The sequence below is a fragment of the Anguilla rostrata genome, chromosome 5 (assembly GCF_018555375.3).
Source record: "Anguilla rostrata isolate EN2019 chromosome 5, ASM1855537v3, whole genome shotgun sequence".
In the NCBI taxonomy this organism is placed as follows: domain Eukaryota; kingdom Metazoa; phylum Chordata; class Actinopteri; order Anguilliformes; family Anguillidae; genus Anguilla; species Anguilla rostrata.
In genome coordinates, this window is record NC_057937.1 from 39,150,661 (window position 1) to 39,169,033 (window position 18,373).

The following is an 18,373-nucleotide window of genomic DNA, read 5'->3' on the forward strand; positions in this document are numbered from 1 at the left end:
ATTTTTGAAAATTCATCAGATCTGACCAGACCATAACTAAAACTTGCATCTAGCTGGGGGAAGAAATTAAACAGATGTTTCCCATAAAAATACATAATTTATGACTGAAGAAATATAGATTGGTTCTCGTGACCAAGCACCCACACGTGGACTTATTGCTTCATACTTTGCTAGACAAAACACGAGCATTGGATATAATTTCATGAACTTATCAAGAATACAACTTCTCTTTCATTTTATAGACTATACTATGCATTTAACTATATGTTGACCACACAGGCTTTTAGTGATGCTGCCCACAGTGGCCCTATCATTCCTTCACTGTCTAACTGATAATGAGATTGTACCAGTTGGGTTTTCAATCACATTCCTTGTGGGAAGAAAGCCATGAGAAATTGTCTGGTTGAACTTACTTGAGAATGATGAGAAACTTGTTCAGAGATTTGTCTGCTTAAAGTCATAATTCCTGCATTGAGTACATAATAGAGAGTTTTGTTTTTCAGAGTGTTCAGAAATGCAATCATGTTTTGGCAGTAGTGTTATATTGGCCTGTCATGGTTTGTTAAGGCTGGAATAAATATTGGACGAATGCATATTTGGTAACTATTTATTGGGGGCACAGGGGGGCTGATTTTGGCACAAGATACTGAGTTGCACAGCACGTGAATTGCAGTCCTCATCTTCCACCAAAATAAATCTTGCAGATAGGACACAAAAATATCCTTCAGTATAAATGGGATATGGTAATGGACATACGCACTGTATGTTGCATTGTAAAAAGTGTACACTTAAAGTAATAAAAGGGAGATGCTAGTTACTGTAATTCTGCAGTGCAATGCACCAGCTTAGTACCTTTACCTCATCATGTTTCTGAGACATAGCAAAAGATTTGGATTTAATAAAGGCCTCTCCATTGGCACTAAGTTCCTGCAGTAGGCCTTACAGAGTTAAGCTTATGCTTTGGAGCTACATCATAGACAACTACATTTCTGGAAACCTCCATCTGGAATCATCAACCTCGGAGTAATTCAACTTGTGAAAAACGTCTGGCATTCTACTTGGACGACATCCTACTTCCACTGTATTACAGATATTGGATGGGGGATAGGCTCCGTTTCCATGGCAAAAGCAAATTACTTAATTTAGCTTCTGGTTTCCTCCTCTCATTCCACTCAGTAGAAAAGGCCTGACAGAGTGAACTAGCCTATCCACATTTTACACCACTTTGACGCCACAGATTTATACATAATACATATTTATACATAATAATCCCTATTTCCCCTGTGTTATAGATATGGAGTTGGGGTGGAGGAGTAGGGGCTGAGTTCATATGTCAACATAAAATGAACTCATTAAGCTGGCTAGCCTCCTCTTGTCCTTCTCAAGAGAACAAGCCCTTTAACTACTTTTCATCCTGAATCTTTAAAGGACATAATGTGAGTTATGTTACATGTATGTATGTTATGTGTCTTTCTGAGTAGTTGTGCTTTAAAAAAAAGAATTAAGAGGTACCCAGTAATATTCTATGCTGTGCAGTATGACTTGAACTTGATGTTCCACATTAAAAAGTCACATTTACAAAGCATTCATTGTGAATGTGTGTTCAAAAATAACTGAGAGGTCTGCTGGTATTGTTCCAGGCCGATCAAAGGTACCTTTTAAGATGAAAACATGTATACTGTACTAACAGTTTCCACTGGAATGATGGTTGTTCTCTGGTGGTCTCAGCACCAAACTTCTTATCATCCTGATATAAAGCTGACCTGGTGTAATGATGAAATAATTCACTCTAAATTGAAACTCAATTTGGCTCTCTGCAATTTAATTAAAGTCAATGAGCTTTTTTAATAATAGAAAATCCACATAGAGGCTTCTCTTTTTAAAAAAAACTGAAAAGTTAATTAGTATTAACTGCATATGTTTAATTATCTCTACAGCAGCTAGTTCTCTGCTCCTTTTGCATTTCCTGTTTAAAACTGATAAGAATACAAAATAAATAACTTAAAATGGTTTGAATATGTGCAGTAATAAGGTTGAGATAATGAAATTAAACAAAGGTTTGACTATTAGAGTATGAGCTCCCTCATGCTTAAAAAATATTCACATTTATCTGGTATTGCGTAGTGACAACAAATAGTACCATTAAAATGGATTGAAATTACCTGTTTGGAATTGAGAGTGACAAACTAACCCAATGATTTGCAAGTCCAGAGACTCTTCAAGGTACCCATTCTGAAGTTCAGCCACAGCCTTTTGCTATGTTATTTCTGTTGAAAGTGTCCTGTAGTGCTTTATTACCTGCACATTATAATTTGGATGGACACAGAGGACATAGAATTTTTATTTTTTTTAAAAGCAAGGTTTACCTAAATCGAAACCTGAAGTTACATGCAAATAGCAAAGTGGAGAGATTTATTTTGTGCTCTTATCTCACTTGTGTGCAGGATGCTTCGAATTACACTTGGGCCAACACATACTGAAATTAGATATAAATAATGTAGCAGAACAAGGTGTGAGGATCACTGACTTTGACTCTCCTCATATATAGATATATATCCTCTCCTACTCTGTTGCCTGCTCCAAGCAGATATACAAACAGTTAGACATTTTGGAAAAAAGACAGGTCACTGGTCCAATTTTCAAATATTATCTTCATACTTTATATTCTGTAGCTGTGATAATGTGAGTTATGTCACAGTTTCTTTCAAGTATGAGAATGATAAAAAATGGTTGCTATGCCTACACAGTGATTAACAGTGCTGTGAAATGACAGATATATAGATTATGTACTCGTAATGTATATCATCATATACCAAGGACCAGAAAATAGATTTAAAAGAACAATTAATAATACAAAGCAGTGAGATATGGTTGTCAGGAATGCATGCTATGCAATAGAAGCTAGTTTTGCTCGGAGCAAACTTCAGTTCAATACTTTTTACTCTGAAACAACAAAGTAGGAGAGCTTAAGATCTCTTAAGCTTAAGATCTGTACATGACTTTCAACACACTGCCACAGCGACATCAGGGATAAGCTGCTGAAGACATGAAATGCCCACAACTCACTGAAGTAAGTTTACACTGGGCACAGCAGCCAGTGTAAAAGGTTAATACATAATGAGATGACAGACTCATCAGTGACCCAGTTTCAGTTTTAGAAAGATGGAGAGATGAGATCATGAGGCCTCAGCAAAGTTATTTCAATGGGAACGATCAATACAGGTTTCACTGCACCAAAGAAGTTAAGACCTCCTTCAGCAGCATAAAGGCATTTTATCATTATTGATAGTGGTGGATTATTCTCAAGCAATTGATTAGTTTTGGTATTTTTGCTGAAGAAAACAACTTGCATCACCTCCATGTAACAGCTCAGATCATGTAGGTTTTTCTTGTACTCAATTTTCTGCAGCTGCTAGCAGACCTGTAGTCTTTTTGAATATTTATAACCAATTTAGATTTAGAACCAATAAAATACAGCAACAAGAAAGTTAGATGGCATTGAGTGGGGCATATATGGAATCTTTGGGAGGAACCAGGAACTTAAATATGTAATCTACTTGGGAGTGTGTCTTATAGTTCAAGTGAAATATGTTGTAAGGAAAACAGTAAGTAAAAGTGGGATTTGGATTTGAGCTTTAACATCAGTGTAAATTGGTTAGCTTGCAGTACAGGCTGCCAAGAAGAATCACTGAAGGAATGGGTCCTTTCAGTTCTTCTTGTGAACAAAAGACTAACTGGGAGTACAAATGAATATTCAGAAAACAAATCTTTACTGTGAACTGATTCAAACAGCTTGCGTTACTGTCCACCACTAATCACTGGAATCAGCTCTGTCTCCATTAATCATTAGGGTGATTCATTAGAAATACGAGGCTTATGTTTTACTTGACCGATGTATGCCAGCATCTTTTTTTTAATGACAGGATCATCCTGAGAAAATAACATCCACGTAATGAGCCACAGCAGGAAACAAAGTTCTTTGAATGTGCTTTTATGAAACAGGTGGGATTTGAGTTTGAAAGAATCAATATACTGCGCCAAGCCATGTAGTAGAATGCTGTTTTTTATAAGGAATTTTAATAATCCATAATCATAAATTAAGATTTTTTTTTTCAAATAAGCCCCCCAGTTTAGCCTCATTAAACATTGAAATTAAATTTTACACAACACAGAATGCTCAGTAAAATACCTGACAAGAGCATGCCAATATATTTAAATCTCTCTGTGGAGATTATTAAAAATGTTTACAATCGATACTCTAAACACCTTAACAATTAGTCAGTAATTACTAGTAAGAACACAGAGCTGGGAGTTGAAAACTCTTTTGGACCTTGTAAATTGCTCCCTGTTTTAATAACTATAAAGGCTAGAAATTAGACTCTTCGATGATTTCATATTTCGGAGGAAGTATCTGTCACAATAATGTGAAGAAATCTGTATGGACCTAATAAACAGTCAAGTTGCAGTTAAAACTGAGCCACAGCTGGTCTCTTTGATGCCCATGAAATGCCCTGATGTCTGGAGCTGCCTACTGTATTAGATATTCCCTCAGAACCCAACGGAGCCATGCCAGTCTGTGGTTGCTTCAGTTGTCTGCCCCTGATTTGCCTATTCACTTTACTTATCTCAACATGTTTCAACAATGATTCCTTTGCATGGTAATCTCACAGGCAACCGTGTGGCTACTATCCATCCTAATGGTGACAGTTTCAAAGTTCAATTTACCCCAATTTACAAACATGTGAACTTAAAATAATGTTGCTGTTTGGGAGTACTGTCTGATATTGCATCTTACCTGTTACCCTGTACCTCACAGGGTATCCACATTGACACAGAAAAGATATGGGAAGGACTTAGAGATGGTATGCTAAAGCCATTATCCAAGTCACAGCCTAGTCATAGCACTTTGATATGCCTGCTTCCTATCACAGGATCTGGGCCACTGATTGTACACATGCCTGTGTGACATGTTAATAATGTGTTAAATATTATTTATGCCTATGCCCTTGGCCTTGATGCTCTTATGCAGCTTGGTTTCATGCACCAGGCGCCACTGTGTTCAGATTTCAACCTTCTGACATGAAGATCATGGGTTTACGCAATTTTCTCCAGGTTCAAAGAATTGTCATCTTATCATATCCTGGAAATGGGGCTCATTCTCAAGACTCAGAACACCCCCACCCCCTCCTCTAGGGTTGTCACGATAATATGATAATATCACATATCAAGCTATTTGAAGATATTGCTGCTATTATTGTCTACATCTACATCATTATTATTATTATTATTATCATTTACCCTTAAAATAATAATAATTATTATTATATTTAAATGGTTTTAAATAATAAGATTAATTATAAAATAAACGAGTTCATTTAAAAAAAATTAGAATAACTCTAGATCTTTGAATAACCGCTTGTTCCGTGAGCCCCTGGAGACAAATCTGAGCGGAGTGTCCCTCCCCCGCCATCTTTTCTATTATAGTTTGGCTGCCTTGCAACAATGTTCGTATGCTTTGTTTTCTACTATTTGTATATTATTATTTGCTCTGTTTTTTATATTTTTATTATTATTATTTGTATATTCCGTTTATTAACAGTGCCAATTATCTGATAATCAACGCAGAAGAGGATCCTTTCATTTGGTGGAAAAGTAACATGCTCACTTTCCTGGCTAACAACACATAAAACGAGATGAAACACAGAAAATATCAGTGTAGTTGGTGTCTAGCCTGGAGAAAATTTGAATTTGAGAGTGTAAAGTTATTTGATTTGATGTTATTTAAATGTTCATATTCCTTCATTGTTAAGCAGTTTTTTTAAGTGTTCATACATATTTATTATGATGTGCATTTAGGTTTTTATTTAAGCTTAGTTTAAAGTAACTGTGATCTTTTAAAAAAATATTTTTGTTTTAAATTTTCAAAAGCATTGTTTTGCTTGTGCTTCTGGTCTGAGTCATTGTTTGTAGTTGATCATACTGTCACTAACTAAAGTAAGCAGCACTAAGGCTACTGCAATTTGAGATTAATTCTGCCAGCAGCCCACATGTGCTAATTACTTCTGTTAATGTTTACTTAATTCCAGTATAATATTTTTAAAAAACAATAATATCAAATATTGCCATATTTCTCCAAGGCATATCAATGATATGAAAATTGGAAATCGTGACAACATTACTCTTCTCCCTGCTCACAAAAAGGATATATTAAACTCAACTTTTTAATAAAATTGGGCTGAAAGTTTGGGTTTCACATAAAACTCACTTTTGAAGTTTGTCAACTGGATTAGAAACTTGGTGTCATACCCTTCACAGTGATAGGTTGACATGCCATATTACCACCAACGGATGACACAATTTTCTGTAAATAAATAAATCAACCTGGTGCATATTAATAAGTTTTATATTTCTCAAAAAACTTTTGTTACACATGCTTTAAATATTCCGCACCAGATGCACAACCAGTAATTTGCTAGGTAGGGTTTGATTATCTTACAGATATCAAATGAATAAATTATTTGCATCAAAATATGCTTTCTTTTTGTTATCTGCTGTCATGCATGAAATGCGCAGAGGAAGTTCAGTTGGCAAACTCTTGCTGCAGCCAACCATTGGTCAGTCTCAGCAACCACATGCTCTCATACGCAACCAATCACATATACACATCACTACATATTGTCATTCTCAACCAATCACATGCCCACATTACTAATGGAGCTCTTTTTAAACTGACAGCCAGACCTCCCCAGTGCTGCTCATTGCCTGAGTTGCTCATTGCATGTTTCACTTCCTGCTGCTCACAGCATTGTGCTCACCCTCCTCCACCCCAGGTTTCACCTGTAGTTTGGATCTGCTTCTAGGTACTGGGGGGTCTTTTGATATATCTCCCGGTAAGTAGGAGAGATGCATCCTGCTCCCTGTTTGATAGGTTAGTGCACACTGGTGCACGTACAGAAGTACCTAAAGCAGGTCCACTCAGGGCCAAACCAAAGTAATTACATCGCATATTCATTAATATATTTAATCAAAGTACATGAGTTGTCCTGACTAAATTTAAGTTATATTAGCAACAGAACTTTCATATGAAGTCTATATTCAATTTCTATTATTTCTTTGTAATATTATATGCCTAACTTTTAAGTGCACAACAGGTCTAGAGAGTGGCATTTTAATTGAATAATAGTAACAAAGATTCAAGGTAGTTTTTCTTTGATGATCCCGCTGGAAAGAGCAGCAAACCGCAAGTTCTGTTGCTCAAGGGTTCCGCATGAATAAATGTCTCTCTCTGGTACAGTTATATAAAGAGAGAAAGAGAGACCCTGATTGTGGGATGGTTTGAAGATGAAAGGGCCGAATAATGTTGTAAGACTGACTGTATTCATTTGAGTATCTTTAAAAGGCTGAAGAACCAAGGATGATTTTGAACAAATATGAATGGATAATACATTTTGTTTGTTCAAGAGCCAGACATATTTATGAAGGGCAGAAAATGTTTTGTAAAATAGGGAGCCAGTTGTTCCTGGAGATGTTTGTGTAAAATGACGTCCTTCATGTATGACGCCAAAGTCAAGGAAGCTGTTATTTCCATTATGCTCTCACCATAATGGGAAAAAACCCAAACACCTGTTTGACAGATCAAAAGCACTCTTAAGGAGGCAGGCATGGATGTGTTTTAGAGACTACTGTCCACAGAAGACGTCGCAAACACAGTTACAGAGGCTACACTGCAAGATGCAAACCACTAGTTAGCCACAAGAATAGGATGGCCAGGTCAGAGTTTGCTAAGACACACCTAAAGGAGCCTGACAAGTTCTGAAAAAAGGCCTTGTGGACAGATGAGACCAAGATTCACTTGTTCACTTGTATTAGACTGATGGTAAGAAAAGTGTGCAGGCCAAAAGGAACTGTCCAAGATCCAAAGCACCCCCCCCCCATCTGTAAAACATGGTGGTGGGGTGTTATGATTTGGCATGTATGGCGGCCACACATATGGGCAGCCTTATCTGCTCAACCAAGTTCCAACAATGGCTTCAAACTCATTGAATGCCACTTCATTCAACAGCAAGACAATGATTGCAAACATAATGCTAAAGCAGCAAAGGAGTTTTTCAAAATTATAAACTGGACAATTCTTAACAGGCCAAACCATTTAGCAGATCTGAATCCAATTGAACACGTGTTTCATATGCTGAGCAGAACACAAAAACAAGCAGGAACTGAAGATGTCTGGAGAAAGTCAAAAAAAGCTGAAGAAAGCACTAAACATGACCATTTTCATTTACATGACATAAATATGTCCAAATATTATCCATCCATCCATTATCTATACCCACACACACCATTTATGTACCAACAGTGGCACTGAACTGTTTTACGCCCATTAACATGGATGCGCTATCTAAACTAGTTATGCCTTCAAAACTGACCACCTGTCTGCTTGATCCGATTCCTTCTAAATTGGTTACAGAACCTGTACTAGGCCAACACATGGTAAAAATCATTAACACTTCCCTAGTAACAGGATATGTACCTGAGTCACTAAAAGTGGCGGTTATTAAGTCATTGCTAAAGAAAACAAATCTCTAGCCTGACAAATTTGTAAATTACAGTATAGACCTGTTTCAAACCTTCCGTTTTTATCAAAACTATTGGAGAAAGCTGTCGCTAAGTAATTTTGTTAAGGTTACTAATGATTTACTGTTGCCAGCCAACTGTAACTCTGTCTGCTCTTGTACTTCTTGACCTGAGTGCAGCTTTTTATACAATAGATCATGAAATTCTATTTGACAGACTCCAGGCCTGTTTTGGACTTCATGGACAGGCCAAATACGACTACGGAATACCTTGGTGTTACCATTTATCCAGATTTAACCTTTTTATGAGAAAGTTGCAGTGCTCGATTTAACCCGTGTCATGCGGTGCGTGAGCTTACACAGGTGTAGTTATTTTCACACCATCCATACTGGTATTTTGTATTTTGACATTTAAAGGGTAATTACAAGCTATATCACTTTTTTAAAGCTGTAAACATAAATCCATGCTGCTATTTCAACATTTACGAAATAGTATCTTCTGGCAAAAAAAAACTGGTAGAAAATGGTATTTGAAAAATGCTTTCTGCATTCCACTCTCACAAACATTTTCAAACATATTGAAACTTTTTTCTGTTCGTCACAAACGTCAGCTAACGTTAGCTAACAGTCTGAAAATGTAGTGTGCCACGAACAAAAATGGCTGCTGACACTGAGAGAACAAGTAAATTGACAATCATTTTGCTGTTATAATTTACTTTGATCAGTGTAATATTTGTTCTGATCTTTAAAAAAAATCCCAGCTAATCAGAAAATCAGCTGGCTACCATTGTTAGACCTAATCTAGCTAGCTTTTTTCACTCCATTTAGTGCCATCCATTTTTATAAAAAATGCGTAGGTGGCGAACTAAATGAAATGTTCATTTAAATCGTTCAATGGTAACTGTTGGCCGCAAACTTAGTTTGCCACAAGCGTTCGTCATCTTGAACGCATGTCAGTCTTGTAACCTAAAGGTCATGGATTCGATTTCTGTGTTGGATATGGCTGTTGTACGCTTCAGCACGGCACCTAACCTGTATTGCTTCAGTATATATCAAGCTGTATAAATGGATGCAGTGTAAATGCTATGTAAATAGTTGTGTGAGTCGCTTTGGATAAGAGCATCAGCTAAATGCCTGTAATTAAATCATGATATCAGAGTACCTCTTTGGAGGTACTACTACTGTATGTCTATGTAGATGTCAGTCAAGATATTGAGCTGGAAAATTGTTGCAAATTTGTCAGTTTACTTTTGAATACGATGGAACACTGCCTGTATCAAATTGGCTAGATTGGCTTTGGTCCAACATTTTTCAAAGCAGAGAAACATCGGTGGGCTGTTCATAAACCTTCTCATATCCCACCTAGGGCTGGGCAATATATCGATTTTATATCGATATCGTGATATGAGACATACAAAATCCCAGACGATATGTAATAGTAATATCGTGATATGGCATAAGTGTTGTCTTTTCCTGGATTTAAATGCAGCATTACAGTAAAGTGATGTAATTTTCTGAACTTACCTGACTGTTCTAGCTGTTCTATTATTTCCCTTTACCCACTTAGGATAGGTATTACTGATGATTATTTATCAAAAATCTCATTGTGTAATTTTGTGAAAGTACCAATAGTCATCCCCACAATATCATCACAATATCGATATTGAGGTATTTGGTCAAAAATATTGTGATACTTGATTTTGTCCATTTCGCCCAGCCCTAATTCCACCTAAACAGTCCACTGTCACTGAAATATGTCTCTGAGAACATTTGTGGCGAGAAATAGGCCATGCAAGTGCTGAATATTGATTCATATCAACACCTAGTTTCACGGTTTGATCCGAGGTTCTTGAGCCAGGCACAGCCACACTGCGCAAATTAATTTTCATGTAGAATACTTTATGAAAATGAGAAGGACACACCTACTCCACTCCACAGGATGCATTTTTTCAAAATAGTGTAGTAGACGGAGCTGCAGAGCTTCAACATTGTCATTATTAGATGATGATATTACAATGTAGATACATAAATAGAGCCTTTATATAGTGATATTAAATAGCTTTTATATTTTTTTGATATTATTTCAATTTGTAGATAGATACACTCTTCATTCTCCATTCTGACACTTGGATAATCTTCATGGCAAAGATCTGCAATGCACAGATTTAGTAAATTAAGGGCAGGTTTAGTTAAAGATAGCCTTTGTAGGTTGTGCTAAGCAGTAGTGTATAATTTGTTAAGTGGATTCTAGCAATTAAAAATGATTCCTCTCTCACGCATACACACACACAGTTTACTCAGGTTGGATAACTGTAATGGTTTCTGTTCCAATTAAATGTTATGTCCAAACAAATGCATGTTGTTACATTCTCTAATTTTGGGGGCAGGGGGATTGGCTGGTAAAAATGCTGAGTGGCTAGTGATTTTGAAAAACCGCTAGCCTCAGTGAGCCAAAAGGTTCATGTCAAGCACTGACTGTTTACAGAGCGAAATCAAGAAAAGAAAAGTCTTTATCCCAAACATTATGGAACTCATTGTAGATGTGAAGGTGCTATGGATCATAGATGGAAGACGAATCAAGCAACCCAGCTATGATCACACAAAATTGAGAAACAATCATGCACAAAAATTGATGTGACCTTTTTGAGCAGTGATTCAAAATCTGTGTGATCGAATTGTGAGGCCTGGCCATTGCAAGGGGATGTGACAGAGATGAGTCAGTTGTAGCACCATCATTGACTACATCTCAAATCAAGCTGTTTCTGCTATTGCAGTTGCTACTAACTGCAGAGGAAATAAGTACAGGGTAAGCTGTACTGGTCAAACACTGAATCAAGAGCATGTGTTTGTGAGGCTTGCTGTCCCTGCTGTGGGAAGAAAGAGCTATGGACACCTTAATGGACTCAAAAGGGTCCCTGATTTTTTGATGCACAAAGGAAGATGAAGAGCAGATCAAGAGATGTAGATAATTATGTTATCCAAAACCTTCTCAAAATCATAAGGGACAGAAGGCTCATTTGCAGGTGCTGAGGTGATCAGCTGGTAGAGTACAGACAGCTGTTCTCTTTTAGTTGGAAGGCGTGGCCTAAAAACATGCACTAATTTGCACAGACTCTGTTCAACACGTTAAATGTCAACACTGGAAAATGATTTCAGCCCTGATAATCACAAATTGTTCCATATTGAGAGCATTATGAAAGGTTTAACTTCACAGCACCATCAAAGCATGAACCGTGTCACAGCTCAGAGACCTTAAACAGAGACTGTTCTACAGTCACTCCAGTTTGAGGATACGGACCTTTCATTAATTGAATCGTTGGTTAATATTTCAAGCAAGCACAAGTTTCAGGGGCACCACTGGATTGCACTGGAAGCTTGGGAGAGCGGCTGATGGATGTTGGCAGGCTGAGGCTCTGTAGAGCCGGGCACGGTCTCCCTCACAGTTTTAAATTATAGCCCCAAGGTGTATCCTAATACGCAGGCATGGTGACCACTTAGAAAGTCACTGCTGGTCTTGGGATATCTGTCTTGCTCTCAGAAAGAAACCTGTCATCTTTTGTGTTGCGAGAACACTGTACACTCGGTAACAAAAGGACAAATGTTGCCTACCCCACTGCGTGTCACGGTAGCTCAGGTCGACATGACCAGTTATTGAAGGACTCAGTCGATCATTATTCCTCAGGCAATTTGCTAACAGTTTGCACGTTACCATGGGATCGTGTGTGGACACCTCAATCACTCTCACACTTCAGATGCTGCTGGGTAACATTCCAACTATCTGCAGATATTGTGTTGCAATGAGATTGGATGCACTTTAAAACTGGTTCTGCAGCTCCTTAGATTTCATACTGAAATAATATTGAAGCAAACGTTTTCAAATGTATACCCTGACCCTTGCAAAGGAAGAGAACACAAAGTAATGAAAACAGGGGAGCCAATGATTTTGCCACCTTTTGTTTTTGGAAATTAAATTGTAACTTGTTAAAAAAAAATCCTTCTTTTCAGAGCAATTCATTAGGAATGGAACACAGTTTCCCATATTTTTTGAGCATAAAAACTGCTTGTTACCTGTGTTGTATATTTTACACAGGTTTTTTGCTCATCCGTATCAGGAATGGCAAACTGAGAAAAAATAATTATAGAGTTAACTGTGTGTGTGCGTGCATGGATGTATTACACATACACACACCAGCGCAATACACCAGGGATGAGAACAGAGCCTCCCCCTAGCTTGCTTTACCAGTGACAGCAAAGAGCCCTGAAGCTATGAATCAAGACACTCCAGTCTACCCAGTAGCACTTTCTTCTTTATTGAGATGCTACCCATCTGAGGCTAAGCTTTTCTAGCCTAGATTGAGACCTCCAGGGAAACAAGGTCACCACAGAGGTCCTATAAAATTATATTATAATAATGGTAACAGCGAGATGATACCAGTATACAAGCTGAAGAGCCCAAGGGGGAAGAAGTTAATCCTAAAACCCTTTAAGCAATACGCTAGCTGAAGGACAATGATAGCCCAACCAACATCAGGGATGATGCTGCCTTTTTGTGTTAAGGAAGGTAGGAGGAGGGTAGCAAGATAGCAGGGCCATTACAAAGGAAGGCAGCACAAAGGGGTTGACCCAGGGGAGACTGACATGCAAGAGGGCCATGACAAGAAGAAATATAAGGGATATAGGGAGGCAGCCAGGTAGATAGATGGGTGAGAAGGTCAGACACAGAGATGGAAGCTACAAGACAGGCGTGACCAGGAAAAATATAAAGGCAAGTGCGTTTATGGGCATGGATGGGAAGGGGAAGTGTCTAAAATATGCACTCTGGCAGCTGAAAGCTTCCCTCACACCTCGACTGGCAATGCAGGCTGTCCTCTCCATGGAGGGACTGGATTCATTAATTGCATCTAATCCCCCGGCTTTTCGTTTTTATCACCCTGTTAGTATTCTAGCTCAAAATGGAGCCTTGTCTTCACAGTTTTGAGCTTTCCATAATCAAATAAAAACTTGACTGTTTGCAGTGATGCAATTTATGCATGCCATTTGGAAACATTTTCAGAGCTCTTCGGCATCTTCTGACCCTTATGCCACCATAAACGATGCACAATATTGATTTCTCAATGGCAAATGTTTAGATGTGCCAATGTTTCATCTGATATATTCATTCTGGGAAACTGACTGCGTGTGAGTGAAGCAGATAGACTGGAGTTGACCACAGCTGCACAGCAAATGTCCTCCGTGTAGCACACACACATAATCCACTTTCCCTTATGGATTAAAGTTACTCTATCCTAGTTCTTTTTAATTCTGTGTGTTGGAACAGCACCTTCTCCTCACATTGCAAAGGCACAGACAGCTATCAGGACGCATACTATTGCTAGGCCAATCTGAGTAGGCTACTCCTGATACATTACATTATTCTTCAATTGCCCTTATCACCAGCAATACATAGATTAACACAGTTTAATAGTTCCCAGGGTGGTTCAATTTACGTTGTATTCTAGTGAACATTCTGTGGGAAAAATCGGTAAAACGCCTTCTAGGCTTTCAGATAAAAACCAGCAACATTTGGTTAAATAATGTAAGTTTTCTAGCCAACTAGGACATTGTGAGGCTATATTCAAATAACTTAGTCATTTTGTGTCAAAACGTTTCTCAATCTTAACTTTCACCCCTCTAGACGTCTAGATCCCGCATTTGCTCACTGGGATCAGGCAAAGAAAGCGTTTTGTTTTTTGGAATAACCACAGACTTTATAGTAGCGTATTCCTGTAGATCATTTTCAAAATAATGAAGAGAAAGTGAAGCTGCCATATATTGCATGTCACTTACAATTATGCAAAATCTCCCCTCACGTGCCCTTAATGTCGTAGGTGAAAATGTGAAGCATGCAGTAAGCGAGCTTTTGTCGTAACTGATGCGCACCTAATTAAATTAGTAGGCTAATGAATGATTTTACTCAAACGGTATTTTGCCATATATCATGAGCATTAAAAACACTACCATTATAAAAGCAATTGTGCTTGCAATACTCTACACACTTTACGGATGAAAAGAGCGTATGCAGAATACATTGTCACATACCTCCTGTTGTACTACAGCAAACCTTTTGTAAAAGGGTGGGGCTCGTATACATCCATGTAATTTACGGAAGATTGACTATAGCCTACTTTCGAGCACTGGAGGAGTACCTTTGAAACTTACTACCTGTCATTGTGGCATTTTATTAGACTTTCTATTTGCCGTTTTTATATTTTAATATATTTTTGTAGATTATTTTTAGCTATGCGTTCAGTTTAAGATTACTGTAAGTATATTTATGAAAAAATGTCAATGCTTTCGATTTTAGTGGGTGGAGTAGCTTCATTCATAAGCTCCAAAGTTGAGAAGGGAAATCCCGTGCAATTCGTCAAAAATAATATCAAGCACCTATCACAGTCAATTCTCCATCTTTGCGCGTGAAAACACTTATCTTTTCACTATAGAGAAGAAAAGAAAGTAGGCTACATTACTGAAGTGCATTGCTGCGTGATTCAAACATTACCTGAGTCTGTATACCTCGGTCTGGCGAGATCGCGAAAATAATATATGAAATCCAAACAGTTGTCACTTTGCACCTCGCCCTTAGTGCAGAGATCCGACAAGAGTTCCAGTGCCTTTTGACAAATCTCGTCCTCTCTGTCGCCAGGCATTTCCCACCAGCATCCTTCTGTGAAGAGAGGGGCTCTCCGGGCAGCTCCGTACCACTTCTACCGCCTAGATACCGTCCTTCAACACTTCGCTCATCCGCTCAATCCTCAGCGCACTTCATCACAGCGTAGCCGGTGTTGAAAAGCGAGTTACCAGTTCTTAAAACCCTGTGATTTGTACTGCTTTCAAATATGCACTTGTTTTCGTCCATATATGAATATATCATACCAAGTTATATTTCTCAGAACCTTTTTTTTTAAATAACAGGCTGAGTTCACCACAAAGCCACAAATCAAGGTGTAAAAAGTAACACTGGTACTTTGCACCTCGCCCTTACTGGTTACGAATGCGCAACTGAAACCAAGATGCAGAGTCCCGCTTACTCAGAGCTTGAATGAACAGCGCAGGCTTCGCTGACTTATTTCTCAAAGCGAGCGCCCTGGGATTTTCAGCGTTCCATCTCCAACTGCTCCCCTCATTACCGTGAGCGCTCAGAATCCACGATTCTGTCGTTTGATCGTAATTCTGCTGTAGCCTACCGCGCCGTGTTTCATTGTGTCAACCTCAAGACCATTTTGAAACAAAGTTTAAATTAAGTAAAAAACCGATACGAACGCTACTATAAGGCAATAGAAGAAGCAGATAAACATAACGAAAAATGAAAATTTCTATTGAAGGTAAATATGAAATAAAATGCATTCTAAAGTATGTACTCTGGTATGCTATAGCTGACCATGTGTATATTTTAAAATATAACACGTGTACGGTGTTGTAAAGAATAAAAGCCCTTGGCTCCGAAGTTATGTTACTGCCATTATACTTGTTGCTCAGTTACTTTCGAGAAGGCTCCCATCTGCTTTAGACTATTTTCACACAAGCTGGTTTTAATTCAAGTTTTATAATAGTTTGACTTACCGCAGCAAAATATGCACCTGCTGTAATTATGTGGATGCAAATTTATTTTATTACCATCCGTACCTATGTTGGCGTGTTGCCAAATTAATTTTCTACAAATGTGTTGATTATACAGCACGGGGGAACACTGTTTTATGGATAATGCTTTTTTTCAGTTGTGCAGAATGCCCTTACAATAGCTACCTCCGGACCTTCAGCCATCACTGGAGCTGACGGCACGAAGGTTATATGGACATCCGTGAGAAGTAGCTGAGCTTATCTATAAGGAAGTCCAAAAGGTGAAATAATAATATCACATACGCACACGCACACGCACACACACATCCTCAGGATATGAATGTTACAGTATAAATGCGTGAGTTTATGCCTTTACAGTAGATTTTGGCTGCAGGCTAAAATGGTACATTAATAAATCATAAGCTAGCCTTTTGCTCAGACCTCTCTCCAGAGGTGAATAAAAAAGACACCCGTGGGCAATGCAGAATGGATACTGAAGTACAATTAGACATCAGATGCTAGTCACAGAGGTTCCAGAAGTAAGTAAAGGATGTGAACTGTTCTGTTGTGTTTGATGTGATTTCATTATTGGAAACTGAGCTTGGCAAGCCTATAAATATATTCCTTCAATTTAACAGCATCATGCAGTCACTTCTAAAGTTGTCTCCTCCAATTGTCTCTTTAAGTCAACATATAAAATTACAATATGTAGCAATACGCACCGTGATAGCTAATCCCTTAAGTGTATCAAATAAGTCAACTTTCACAGGCATTCAAGGGTGTGGGGAAAGTTGAGATAGGAACAGTTCTAGTGGAGGCAAACCACTTGTCTAGATGCAACATTTTGAATTGAAATCATATCTGACTGGAATACATACTGAAATTATTTTGGTCTTAAGTGCCAAGGCTCTGAGCAAACAAGGCTGTGGCATTGATACAGCACTAATAAGCATCCTTTCCCAGGTGCTTGGCATCAACTGACAGTTGCCTGGGCCTCTGCCAATCCAGCCAGAGAGCTTTCACATTGAATTAGCTGACATTACAAAAACAACCAGGTACCTGTTCACAGAAAACACAGTGACTCTTCACTCCTAACCTGTCACAGGCTTCCATCTTGAAGCTGTAATTGGATACGAGGCATCTTGTGCCCCTTAGGATGAGGGGAGGGACTACACTGTTCTGTAAATTAATATTTGGTTTTAATCTATGAAAACACTAAATTCCCCAGCACACATGTTCAAACAGTGCAAGTGGTTCAAAATAGCGATAACATGTGATGGCTTCATTATTTTTTGAAGAATTATTCATGAAGCCTTTTTTTTCCCCGTCATGGGTTTAATGAAGCTTCTGTGCTGCTCTAGTGTGTGAATGGGTCCCGCAGTCTGATATAAACCGCAAACTGGGCCAGTACTGACTGGGCCTGAAGGGAGATGCATAATTGGCTATATCATAATTTATGATGCGCAAAGAAGAAAAAAATCATTTTCTGAATCATGATATTTAGTCATGCGATCTGGCACTTAAGCAGACAACTAGGTCATCTTCACTGGCGTGACAGGCAATGTTACAGGATAAATGTGTGAAGACATTTAATTGAAGGTGTGCAGTTTAACATATGAATAATTCTCTTAAAAAAATTTATTGCATGAAATTTCATAAGGGGGTTGTTGATACACGTGTAAACAACATGTGTTTATCTCCTCTGGCCGTGTTGTCCAAGATTCACCTACTTAATTGCATCCCCCTTTCAGTAATGTGAAGAGGAATCAAATCATCATTAACTTTTTTTTTCTCTGCTATTGGCAATCTACTTTGAATTACAAGGATTATAAATATTAAAGCTCTTTTGGTGCATTCAGTCCAGTAAACACTTGATTTTTTTTCTCTTTACACCACAAAGCCCATGATTTTGTGATCAAGAAAATGGTGTCCTGCATTCTGTTCAAATGACATTTTCGCAAGCTATTAGTTTCTGTATAATTTCAAATGCAGCAGCTATGTAATGATTGAAGATAAAAACATTCCGACTACAATTATACTTTACAACAGAACATCACCCATAGACGTGGGAAAAGGCTGTGTCATTAGTTCACATGCCGTTAGGTTGCCCTCAAATATTACAATGAGGTATGTGGAAAATAAAACATGATTCATTTATGGTACATTAACGCTATTGCTAAATGAATGATTTAATCACTGGTTGT

General features: G+C 38.1%; 1 protein-coding gene and 1 long non-coding RNA gene across 3 annotated transcripts in view; one reads left to right on the forward strand and one right to left on the reverse strand.

Annotated features, from left to right (window-relative positions):
* The window catches only part of syt9a (synaptotagmin IXa), a 49,992-nt gene extending 34,359 nt beyond the window's left edge, over positions 1 to 15,633 (reverse strand). The window contains exon 1 of one of the 2 annotated variants that reach the window (XR_010330129.1): positions 15,112 to 15,633. Coding sequence is in view for 1 of the 2 variants with exons in the window: in XM_064336151.1 (XP_064192221.1) it covers positions 15,112 to 15,259 (148 nt within the window). In the remaining variant the exon portion in view is untranslated. The remainder of the gene's footprint in view (positions 1 to 15,111) is intronic. The other variant, XM_064336151.1, reaches the window with a different exon arrangement.
* Positions 15,634 to 15,725: 92 nt separating this feature from the next.
* On the forward strand, positions 15,726 to 18,027 carry LOC135255248 (uncharacterized). Its single transcript, XR_010330130.1, has 2 exons — positions 15,726 to 15,934; positions 16,328 to 18,027. It is a non-coding gene; the product is annotated as an uncharacterized LOC135255248 (long non-coding RNA).
* The last annotated feature ends 346 nt before the right edge of the window (positions 18,028 to 18,373 follow it).